Here is a 13,221-nt window from a genome sequence, read left to right on the forward strand (position 1 = left end):
GCCTGCGTCCATTAACTACCACTACCTAGCTGGTGTCCTCACGTGCCCTCAATGTGCGCGGAGGTTCACCTCAAAGATCGGCTATGTCAGCCATCTTCGGGCGCATGAGCGCCGAGCTAACTCCTAGTTGAAGTGGTCGCCATGGTCAAAATCGGCCGGAAAGATCATCATCATTATCTATAAGCGAATTTAGGATTTATAGTTTTGCCAACTTAAAAATAATGGCGCATTACTTAAATTATTATTGTTTTCACTATGTAGTTAATCAGGTTAATATATGATTTGCTATATTTGTTCTAACTTTACAAAACACAACCACCAAACCCATAATAATTAGTCAACACTTTCAGAAAACGCAGTCATCAGACAAGACTCGCCCAAACAATCTGACACAGAGGAAACCGAAGAAATCGTAACCAAGTTTACACAAGCTCCAAATGGAGAAACGATACAAACCAAGACAAAACGCACTATAATTAGAAAAAAGAAAAAAGTCTTACATAAAGATTCTGCGGACAATGACGTCGTAATTGAAGAAAAATTAGACGATGACGAAACAGATGAACATCCAAGAGTTCAACAACATCAAGTTGATATAGAAGAATTTGAAGATACTGATTACATACCTCCTAAGGATACTGCAAGAGGAAAGATCGAATTACCCGAAGATTGTCTGCATGTACCCGAAACAGTATCACAGGTTAAAATAGAGGAGGTTACGGAAGAAACAACAACACCATTCCAAACACAAGTCTTAGAAGAAGACACTGAGAAACCTGCGACAATTGAAACACCAGAAAACATAATATTAGAAGAGGTTACAACTACAGGAGGCAAAAAAATTAAAAAGAAATCAATGAAGAAATTAACTAAAACAAAAGGTGATCAAATCGAAACAGAAGGTGAAGAAGCCATCAAGACGGTTACTGTTGCTCCAGCATTAGTAGAGGAGAAACCAACACCGATAGAAACCATGGAACTGCCAGAAGAAATAGCAGAAGTGAGCGAAACAACACCTGAAGGTAAGAGAATTAAGAAGAAAACTATAAAGAGGGTCATTAAGCGTGAGGTAGGACCAATTACAGAAACCACACAAATTACAACTGAACAAGTAGGAGACGAACAGCCAATCAAATCAGTACACACAAGTGAAGAACTAACAGATGACACAGTCACACCATTCGAGACAACACAACTTTTTAACACGGCTAGAGTCATCGAGGAAGAACCCGAAAAAGTTGAAATTTCTCAAATTCGCACAGAAACTGGAGAAGTTAAAAAGGTCAAAACTACTAAACGCGTCATCAAAAAGGGCCCAAAGAAAGAAATCACTGAAATAACTACAATAGAAAAAGAAGGTGAAAAGCCCATCACGACGGTTACTGTTTTTCCAGCACCAGAAGAGGAGAAACCAACACCAATAGAGACCGTAGAACTGCCAGAAGAAGTAGCAGAAGTGAGCGAAGAAGAACCAGAAAAATTTGAGATATCCCAGGTTCGCACAGAGACTGGCGAAGTGAAAGAAATCAAAACTACTAAGCGCGTTATTAAAAAGGGACCTAAGAAAGAAGTCACTGAAATCACAACCATAGAAAAAGAAGGTGAAGAGCCCATCACAACCGTCACTGTTTCTCTCGCTCCAGAAGAGATGCAATCAAAACAGATAGAAACCGTGGAACTGCCAGAAGAAGTAGCAGAAGTGAGCGAAACTACTCCTGAAGGTAAAACAATTAAGAAGAAAACTATTAAGAGGGTCATCAAGCGGAAAAAAGGGCCCATAATAGAAACGACACAAATTACTACTGAACAAGTAGGAGACGAACAGCCAATCATATCAGTACACACAAGTGAAGAACTAACAGATGACACAGTCACACCATTTGAGACAACACAACCTTATGACAAGGCTAAAGTCATCGAGGAAGAACCCGAAAAAGTTGAGATTTCTCAAATTCGCACAGAAACTGGGGAAGTCAAAAAAGTCAAAACTACTAAACGCATCATCAAAAAGGGTCCAAAGAAAGAAGTCACTGAAATCACAACCATAGAAAAAGAAGGTGAAGAGCCCATAACAACAGTCACTGTTGCTCCAGCTCCAGAAGAGGAGCAAACAACACCAATAGAGACCGTGGAACTGCCAGAAGAAATAGCAGAAGTGAGCGAAACCACACCTGAAGGTAAGATAATTAAGAAGAAAACTATAAAGAGGGTCATTAGGCGTAAAGTAGGACCAATTACAGAAACCACACAAATTACAACTGAACAAGTAGGAGACGAACAGCCAATCATATCAGTACACACAAGTGAAGAACTAACAGATGACACAGTCACACCATTCGAGACAACACAACTTTTTAACACGGCTAGAGTCATCGAGGAAGAACCCGAAAAAGTTGAAATTTCTCAAATTCGCACAGAAACTGGAGAAGTTAAAAAGGTCAAAACTACTAAACGCGTCATCAAAAAGGGCCCAAAGAAAGAAATCACTGAAATAACTACAATAGAAAAAGAAGGGGAAAAGCCCATCACGACGGTCACTGTTGCTCCAGCACCAGAAGAGGAGAAACCAACACCAATAGAGACCGTAGAACTGCCAGAAGAAGTAGCAGAAGTGAGCGAAGAAGAACCAGAAAAAGTTGAGATATCCCAGGTTCGCACAGAGACTGGCGAAGTGAAAAAAATCAAAACTACTAAGCGTGTTATTAAAAAGGGACCTAAGAAAGAAGTCACTGAAATCACAACCATAGAAAAGGAAGGTGAAGAGCCCATCATAACCGTCACTGTTTCTCCCGCGCCAGAAGAGATGCAATCAAAACAGATAGAAACCGTGGAACTGCCAGAAGAAGTAGCAGAAGTGAGCGAAACTACTCCTGAAGGTAAAACAATTAAGAAGAAAACTATTAAGAAGGTCATCAAGCGGGCCAAAGGGCCCATTACAGAAACGACACAAATTACTACTGAACAAGTAGGAGACGAACAGCCAATCATATCAGTACACACAAGTGAAGAACTAACAGATGACACAGTCACACCATTCGAGACAACACAACTTTTAACACGGCTAGAGTCATCGAGGAAGAACCCGAAAAAGTTGAAATTTCTCAAATTCGCACAGAAACTGGAGAAGTTAAAAAGGTCAAAACTACTAAACGCGTCATCAAAAAGGGCCCAAAGAAAGAAATCACTGAAATAACTACAATAGAAAAAGAAGGTGAAAAGCCCATCACGACGGTTACTGTTTTTCCAGCACCAGAAGAGGAGAAACCAACACCAATAGAGACCGTAGAACTGCCAGAAGAAGTAGCAGAAGTGAGCGAAGAAGAACCAGAAAAAGTTGAGATATCCCAGGTTCGCACAGAGACTGGCGAAGTGAAAAAAATCAAAACTACTAAGCGCGTTATTAAAAAGGGACCTAAGAAAGTCAAAACTACTAAACGCATCATCAAAAAGGGTCCAAAGAAAGAAGTCACTGAAATCACAACCATAGAAAAGGAAGGTGAAGAGCCCATAACAACAGTCACTGTTGCTCCCGCGCCAGAAGAGATGCAATCAAAACAGATAGAAACCGTGGAACTGCCAGAAGAAGTAGCAGAAGTGAGCGAAACTACTCCTGAAGGTAAAACAATTAAGAAGAAAACTATTAAGAGGGTCATCAAGCGGAAAAAAGGGCCCATAATAGAAACGACACAAATTACTACTGAACAAGTAGGAGACGAACAGCCAATCATATCAGTACACACAAGTGAAGAACTAACAGATGACACAGTCACACCATTTGAGACAACACAACCTTATGACAAGGCTAAAGTCATCGAGGAAGAACCCGAAAAAGTTGAGATTTCTCAAATTCGCACAGAAACTGGGGAAGTCAAAAAAGTCAAAACTACTAAACGCATCATCAAAAAGGGTCCAAAGAAAGAAGTCACTGAAATAACTACAATAGAAAAAGAAGGTGAAGAGCCCATAACAACAGTCACTGTTGCTCCAGCTCCAGAAGAGGAGCAAACAACACCAATAGAGACCGTGGAACTGCCAGAAGAAATAGCAGAAGTGAGCGAAACAACACCTGAAGGTAAGATAATTAAGAAGAAAACTATAAAGAGGGTCATTATGAGTAAGGTAGGACCAATTACAGAAACCACACAAATTACAACTGAACAAGTAGGAGACGAACAGCCAATCATATCAGTACACACAAGTGAAGAACTAACAGATGACACAGTCACACCATTCGAGACAACACAACTTTTTAACACGGCTAGAGTCATCGAGGAAGAACCCGAAAAAGTTGAAATTTCTCAAATTCGCACAGAAACTGGAGAAGTTAAAAAGGTCAAAACTACTAAACGCGTCATCAAAAAGGGCCCAAAGAAAGAAATCACTGAAATAACTACAATAGAAAAAGAAGGTGAAAAGCCCATCACGACGGTTACTGTTTTCCAGCACCAGAAGAGGAGAAACCAACACCAATAGAGACCGTAGAACTGCCAGAAGAAGTAGCAGAAGTGAGCGAAGAAGAACCAGAAAAAGTTGAGATATCCCAGGTTCGCACAGAGACTGGCGAAGTGAAAAAAATCAAAACTACTAAGCGCGTTATTAAAAAGGGACCTAAGAAAGAAGTCACTGAAATCACAACCATAGAAAAAGAAGGTGAAGAGCCCATCACAACCGTCACTGTTGCTCCAGCTCCAGAAGAAGAGCAAACAACACCAATAGAGACCGTGGAACTGCCAGAAGAAATAGCAGAAGTGAGCGAAACAACACCTGAAGGTAAGATAATTAAGAAGAAAACTATAAAGAGGGTCATTATGAGTAAGGTAGGACCAATTACAAAAACCACACAAATTACAACTGAACAAGTAGGAGACGAACACAACATTTTGAACACGGCTAGAGTCATCGAGGAAGAACCCGAAAAAGTTGAAATTTCTCAAATTCGCACAGAAACTGGAGAAGTTAAAAAGGTCAAAACTACTAAACGCGTCATCAAAAAGGGCCCAAAGAAAGAAATCACTGAAATAACTACAATAGAAAAAGAAGGTGAAAAGCCCATCACGACGGTCACTTTTGCTCCAGCACCAGAAGAGGAGAAACCAACACCAATAGAGACCGTAGAACTGCCAGAAGAAGTAGCAGAAGTGAGCGAAGAAGAACCAGAAAAAGTTGAGATATCCCAGGTTCGCACAGAGACTGGCGAAGTGAAAGAAATCAAAACTACTAAGCGCGTTATTAAAAAGGGACCTAAGAAAGAAGTCACTGAAATCACAACCATAGAAAAGGAAGGTGAAGAGCCCATCACAACCGTCACTGTTTCTCCCGCGCCAGAAGAGATGCAATCAAAACAGATAGAAACCGTGGAACTGCCAGAAGAAGTAGCAGAAGTGAGCGAAACTACTCCTGAAGGTAAAACAATTAAGAAGAAAACTATTAAGAGGGTCATCAAGCGAGCCAAAGGGCCCATTACAGAAACGACACAAATTACTACTGAACAAGTAGGAGACGAACAGCCAATCATATCAGTACACACAAGTGAAGAACTAACAGATGACACAGTCACACCATTTGAGACAACACAACCTTATGACAAGGCTAAAGTCATCGAGGAAGAACCCGAAAAAGTTGAAATTTCTCAAATTCGCACAGAAACTGGGGAAGTCAAAAAAGTCAAAACTACTAAACGCATCATCAAAAAGGGTCCAAAGAAAGAAGTCACTGAAATAACTACAATAGAAAAAGAAGGTGAAAAGCCCATCACGACGGTCACTGTTGCTCCAGCACCAGAAGAGGAGAAACCAACACCAATAGAGACCGTAGAACTGCCAGAAGAAGTAGCAGAAGTGAGCAAAGAAGAACCAGAAAAAGTTGAGATATCCCAGGTTCGCACAGAGACTGGCGAAGTGAAAGAAATCAAAACTACTAAGCGCGTTATTAAAAAGGGACCTAAGAAAGAAGTCACTGAAATCACAACCATAGAAAAGGAAGGTGAAGAGCCCATCACAACCGTCACTGTTTCTCCCGCGCCAGAAGAGATGCAATCAAAACAGATAGAAACCGTGGAACTGCCAGAAGAAGTAGCAGAAGTGAGCGAAACTACTCCTGAAGGTAAAACAATTAAGAAGAAAACTATTAAGAGGGTCATCAAGCGAGCCAAAGGGCCCATTACAGAAACGACACAAATTACTACTGAACAAGTAGGAGACGAACAGCCAATCATATCAGTACACACAAGTGAAGAACTAACAGATGACACAGTCACACCATTTGAGACAACACAACCTTATGACAAGGCTAAAGTCATCGAGGAAGAACCCGAAAAAGTTGAAATTTCTCAAATTCGCACAGAAACTGGGGAAGTCAAAAAAGTCAAAACTACTAAACGCATCATCAAAAAGGGTCCAAAGAAAGAAGTCACTGAAATAACTACAATAGAAAAAGAAGGTGAAGAGCCCATAACAACAGTCACTGTTGCTCCAGCTCCAGAAGAGGAGCAAACAACACCAATAGAGACCGTGGAACTGCCAGAAGAAATAGCAGAAGTGAGCGAAACAACACCTGAAGGTAAGATAATTAAGAAGAAAACTATAAAGAGGGTCATTATGAGTAAGGTAGGACCAATTACAGAAACCACACAAATTACAACTGAACAAGTAGGAGACGAACAGAAAACTGAAATAACAACAATTGAAAAGAATGGTGAAGAGCCCATCACCATCGAGCTACCAGAAGAGATAGCTGAAGAGAGGGAAACGACGCCTGAAGGTAATACAGTTACAAAGATAACTACAAAGAGAATGACCAAGCGTAAGAAGGAACCATTAACACAAACCACACAATTTACCACCGAACAAATAGACAACGAATTACCTATTATATGCATACACACCACACAAGAAATTACAGATGATACAACTACACCTTTTGATGACAAGCACACACCCAATCACGCTAGGGTCGTCGAGGAAGCTCCAGAAAAGGCCAAGATCACGCAAGTACGTACTGAAACCGGTGATGTTAAGAAGGTAAATCCTACCAAGCGCGCCATCAGAAAGGGTCCAAAAGAACCAGTTACCGAAATTACAACAATCGAAACAGAGGGTGAAGAACCCATTACAACCGTGACGGTTTCTCAAGTGCCAGAAGAACAAATGACACCAGTAGATACCATTGAGCTGCCAGAAGAGATAGCAGAACAGAGCGAAACGACTCCCGAAGGTAAGACAGTCACAAATAAAACTACCATGAGAACCATCAAGCGTGAAAAGGGACCAATATCAGAAACTACACAAATCACTACCGAACAAGTAGTCGATGATACACCTGTAATATCAGTACACACCACACAAGAATTACTTGATGACACCACAACCACACGACCATTTCCAGAAACCACACGAATCACCACAGAACAAGTAGATGATAACACACCTATAATATCAGTACACACTACACAAGAATACACAGATGTTACTACAACACCACTATTCGACACACACACACTTGAAACAACACCTGATGGTAAGATAATTAAGAAGAAAACTATAAAGAGGGTCATTATGCGTAAGGTAGGACCAATTACAGAAACCACACAAATTACAACTGAACAAGTAGGAGACGAACAGAAAACTGAAATAACAACAATCGAAAAGAATGGTGAAGAGCCCATCACCATCGAGCTACCAGAAGAGATAGCTGAAGAGAGGGAAACGACGCCTGAAGGTAATACAGTTACAAAGATAACTACAAAGAGAATGACCAAGCGTAAGAAGGAACCATTAACACAAACCACACAATTTACCACCGAACAAATAGACAACGAATTACCTATTATATGCATACACACCACAAAAGAAATTACAGATGATACAACTACACCTTTTGATGACAAGCACACACCCAATCACACTAGGGTCGTCGAGGAAGCTCCAGAAAAGGCCAAGATCACGCAAGTACGTACTGAAACCGGTGATGTTAAGAAGGTAAATCCTACCAAGCGCGTCATCAGAAAGGGTCCAAAAGAACCAGTTACCGAAATTACAACAATCGAAACAGAGGGTGAAGAACCCATTACAACCGTGACGGTTGCTCAAGTGCCAGAAGAACAAATGACACCAGTAGATACCATTGAGCTGCCAGAAGAGATAGCAGAACAGAGCGAAACGACTCCCGAAGGTAAGACAGTCACAAATAAAACTACCATGAGAACCATCAAGCGTGAAAAGGGACCAATATCAGAAACTACACAAATCACTACCGAACAAGTAGTCGATGATACACCTGTAATATCAGTACACACCACACAAGAATTACTTGATGACACCACAACCACACGACCATTTCCAGAAACCACACGAATCACCACAGAACAAGTAGACGATAACACACCTATAATATCAGTACACACTACACAAGAATACACAGATGTTACTACAACACCACTATTCGACACACACACACTTGAAACTGCTAGGGTAGTAGAGGAAACTCCCGAAAAGTTTGAGGTAACTCAAGTACACACTGACACCGGTGAGGTTAAAAAGGTCAAAACAATGAAACGCGTGATAAGAAGGGGGCCTAAAGATCCGGTGTGTGAAATAACAACAATCGAAAAGGAAGGTGAAGAGCCCATTTCCACAGTAACGGTTGCCTCATATGAAGAGCAACCGACACCCGCTGAGGCGTTCGAACTGCCGGAGAAAATATCGGAAGAAATTGAAACGACACTAGAAGGTAAGAGTGTTATAAAGACAACCACACAGGATATCGTCTAGCCTAAGAAGGGAGCCAAATCAGATCTTAATATTTTAAAACACCTTGTAAATAGTTTTAGCATTACACTTTTAAGAAAAACACACACACACACACACACACACACACACACACACACACACACAACACACACTTTCTATGCCTATTATCATATCTACAAAAGTCAGAACTTCAACAACATTGCAACAGTCTTGTTTCGTAACTTAGTCGGCCTTCTAGGTAGGTGCGTATGCGGAAGTGCGGAAGGAGTAGTATTTAGACTTTGGACAGTTGCCATATCACCAGTATGTTCATTTTTTTTTAATACTACGTCGGTGGCAAACATACGGCCCGCCTGATGGTAAGCAGTCTCTGTAGCCTATGTACGCCTTTTAACGCGATCAAGGGCTATCTGGGCTGCCCTCTGCATGGAACCACTAAATACCACCACCCAATCTACACTACACTACACAAAAAGTGCGTAACAAGGCGTTTCATGAACCAAAGATTTCCTTTGTCAGGATCGGTCCTTAGATCCCAAGGATGGATTTAAGAAGTGAAGGTACCTAGACTTTTGATGTAACAAGGAGGGTGAAGGGGATGCCCTCAACTTTATTTTGATATATCTATATAATTTAAGTTATTAGGGCAAGTTTGGTATCCCGAAGTAAAAACATATAAACGCTTAAGTTCAACCTATTTACAACACCGTATTCCAGGATAAAAGATTGTCTTTTAAAAGACGTAACTCCTACTCCCCAAACCTGAATATGGATTAATTTTCCAAGGTTATTGAGGCAACTTATTGACTTTCGGCTAGTCAATGTTTGATAAATCGGATAAATAAGTTTTTGGCAAAAAAATCAGCATTGGTAGTCAGTGCTACTTTTTTTACCATGGGCATTGTCACCCGACTTACGTATTTATTTTGTGCTCAATCGCAAATCGGGAAGTGGGTCAAATTTAGCTTCCAAGATTTGACACTAACAAAATAACATACATACTACTAATAGAGCAAGTTAAATAAAAGCTTGTATTTTTTCTGTCTCTTAGAGAACAAGGCCTGTTATACGCGACGGCGACGCAACACAAAAAATAGTTACAGAAAATTTTAAAAGATATGTGGTCGAAATTCCCGTCGGAGGTGGTGAAAAAGTCCTGCATATTATTGATACATGTCGCTGCTTCATTAAAAAGCTCGTGCACGTAACACGTCAATAGTTTGTCTAATTCATATATATTTTCTACGTAACGACTATTTATTAATTAAAAGTTTCAATAACTTTTAATTTATAGTCGTTACGTATGTAGGTAACAACAACAAAGTCTCTTAATTCATCGCCAGACGTCGCTGAAGAAATTTTGAAGACAAATGTGGCGGAATGTACAGAAATTTTCAAATTTTCGTATGTCACTCCGAACATAGTTCTTAAGACTTTTAGGTCATTAAATATAAAGAAAACAGAAGACCTATGGGGTCTGTCAGTCAAAGTATTACATTCCATTATTGAATCGATTGCACCATACTTAGCTGAGATTTTCAACAGATGCATTGATGCTGGAATTTTTCCAGATATTATGAAACATAGCAAAATTATCCCGTTGTTTAAATCAGGAACAAGAACCGACTCCACAAACTTTAGACCTATTTCAATACTACCGGCATTAAGCAAAGTGTTCGAGAAACTTATTCTAAATCAACTATTGTCACATTTCAACAGAAATAAACTGCTTGATAGCAATCAATTTGGTTTTACCAGAGGTCGATCAACTACTGACGCCGGTGTGGTACTTCTAAAACACATCTTTGACGCTTGGGAAAAAGCTCAAGATGCTATTGGAATTTTCTGTGATCTGTCGAAGGCATTTGATTGCGTTGATCACGAAAATTTAAAGAGAAAATTAAGCCACTATGGGATAAAAGCTAGTGCCCTTGACCTTGTCTCATCGTACCTTTCGAATAGAACTCAGCGAGTAGTTATTAATGGAACTCAATCGGCTGGGTCCCCGGTAGCCCTCGGAGTGCCGCAAGGTTCAATTCTTGGTCCCTTCCTGTTTTTGGTATACATCAATGACCTACCAAAAGTTGTGCAAGAAAGACATGATATAGTGTTGTTTGCAGATGACACTTCCCTTATATTTAAAGTGAACAGAAAGGAAAATAGATTCGAGAGCATTAATGACGCGCTATCTACCGTATTAAACTGGTTTACGGCAAACAATTTGCTTTTGAACGCAAAGAAAACCAAATGCATCAAATTTACGCTACCTAACGTCAAGCAGGTAAATAACAGCAAGATTAAAATAAAAGGTGATACGCTGGAATTTGAAGATCGAACTGTTTTCCTGGGAGTCACTTTAGACTCAAAACTGCAATGGCATGCACATATAGCCACTTTAGCCGGCAAACTTAGTTCAGCAGCCTATGCAGTGAGGAGAATCGGACAGCTAACAAACGTAGAGACGGCCAGGCTGGTATACTTTAGTTACTTCCATAGTGTTATGTCGTATGGAATTCTGTTGTGGGGAAAAGCGGCAGACATTCAGACAATATTTGTACTGCAAAAGCGAGCTGTACGTTCCATCTATGGACTGGGCGCTCGAGTATCCCTAAGAGAGAAATTTAAAGATGCAAGCATTCTTACCGTTGCATCTCAATACATACTTGAGAATATTATGTATGTTCGGAAAAACATTAACGAATTCAAGCTTAACAGTGATATCCATAACTATAACACTAGAAACAAGCATAAACTTGCTGTGCCCGCCCACCGCCTCCGTAAGGTTAGTACGTCTTTCGTCGGGAACTGTACACGTTTTTATAACAAAGTTCCCACTGATATAGTGAATTTGCCTCTTAACAAATTTAAGTCACACGTTAAGAGCTCTTTGTTAAGTAAGGCGTATTATGCTGTGAATGATTTCATAGATGATAAGGATGCCTTTAAGCCAGTAGCTTGATCTTGATAGTATGATAAAAATGTCAGTAATAGTGTTTTCGTTTTCTTCCTGTGAAATAACCATACTAGCGTCCAGTAGAACTGACACAAGAGAACATCATGTTCTCGTTTGATTGTATTATTTTAGTTTTGGACACTTAGAGACCTTATACACCTCTAAGATTTTATTTTATTTTAAATTTTATTTTATTTTAAATTTCATTTTATTTTAATACCTATTTTAATGATTTGGACACTTAGAGACCTGTACATCTCTAAGTCAATTTAAATTTATAATTTAGTTTTATAGGTAGGCACTCCTTATGAATAATATGTAGTCGCGTTTATGTGGCGCTATGCCGTCTTTAATGTAACTTACAAGCACAAATGTTGTATCTCACATTTTTTTTTATTATATTTATATTAATACAACCCGGCAGCTTGAACATGTCATGCTCGCTTAAAAGTCTTTACTTACGGTGGCGTCGTTGATCGGGTCGCCACTTTCCCGAATGAAGGTTGAGGGAGGCGATGGCTGAGATACACGTCATACTCGTGAACGGGTGCTGTTTGTGGAGACCGGTCTGTTTAAGCTTACACGGGGTACAGGTTATGTTAAAGTATGTAACTTTACTTTTGAGTGACATTAACGTGAGACACTTCATTCGGTTCTTGTCTGTTTTAATTTTTTTGTCTTTTAATTATTTATATAAGAATTCAAGCCTTGGCGACCCTCTACATCTCCAAGGATAATTTAATATATATTTTTATATTTTATCTCTGACACTTAGAGACTTATACATCTCTAAAGAATTTTAGTATTTTATGGTTTTATTTTTTTATCATAGTTTTTTATGTGTAATTTGACATTTAGAGACAGTATACATCTCTAATAAAGTATTTATTATTTCATAGATTCGATATTTGTAATTGTTTTTTTTTTTTAATTTATTGTTTGTAAAAATGGACATGTAAAAGTGCCCCTGTGGCCTATTTGCTGAATAAATGTTTGATATTTGATATTTGGTACAATAAAATTCACTGTGTAACAGAATAAGGCTAGATTATCCCTTAAAGGTGTGAAAAGGGAGGGAGAAGTTAGTATTGGGCATCAATAACCACTGAACCGATATTGATGAAATTTGGTATAGAGATAGTTTGAATCCCGGGGAAGTACATAGGATAGTTTTCATCCGAAAAATATCCCTTAAAACTGTAAAAAGGCAGGAAGTTTGATAACTGCTGAACCGATTAAGATAAAATCTATGTACGTCAACATTTTTGATTTAGTTGAAAATGAAACTGAACTTGACTTACGTAGAATCTAAGCTTAAACAATTATTAATCTCAGACGTCGCCGACGCTGAAAACCCCCTACCTGCATAAAAATCTAGGTGGCACCACTTCTGAAATCCATCCTTGGGTTTTAAGGATCAATCCTGCCAAAGGAATGATTCACGAAACGTCTTATTTGATGAGCTACAACTTCGACCTATAAGAAACCATCAAAATGTTATCTTATCATTAAAGAGATAAT

The 13,221-nt window shown here is 39.4% G+C and overlaps 1 protein-coding gene and 1 long non-coding RNA gene across 2 annotated transcripts in view; one reads left to right on the forward strand and one right to left on the reverse strand.

Moving 5' to 3' along the window:
- The window catches only part of LOC133526944 (titin-like), a 137,202-nt gene that overhangs the window by 106,269 nt on the left and 17,712 nt on the right, over nucleotides 1-13,221 (forward strand). Inside the window, 3 exon segments of the mRNA XM_061863842.1 lie at nucleotides 351-3,050; nucleotides 3,053-4,435; nucleotides 4,438-8,169. Coding sequence (XP_061719826.1) covers nucleotides 351-3,050; nucleotides 3,053-4,435; nucleotides 4,438-8,169 — 7,815 coding nt within the window.
- The window catches only part of LOC133528175 (uncharacterized), a 123,242-nt gene that overhangs the window by 93,419 nt on the left and 16,602 nt on the right, over nucleotides 1-13,221 (reverse strand). The gene's annotated exons all lie outside the window — the stretch shown is intronic.

The sequence above is a fragment of the Cydia pomonella genome, chromosome 1, assembly GCF_033807575.1.
Source record: "Cydia pomonella isolate Wapato2018A chromosome 1, ilCydPomo1, whole genome shotgun sequence".
NCBI classification, from domain to species: Eukaryota; Metazoa; Arthropoda; class Insecta; order Lepidoptera; family Tortricidae; genus Cydia; species Cydia pomonella.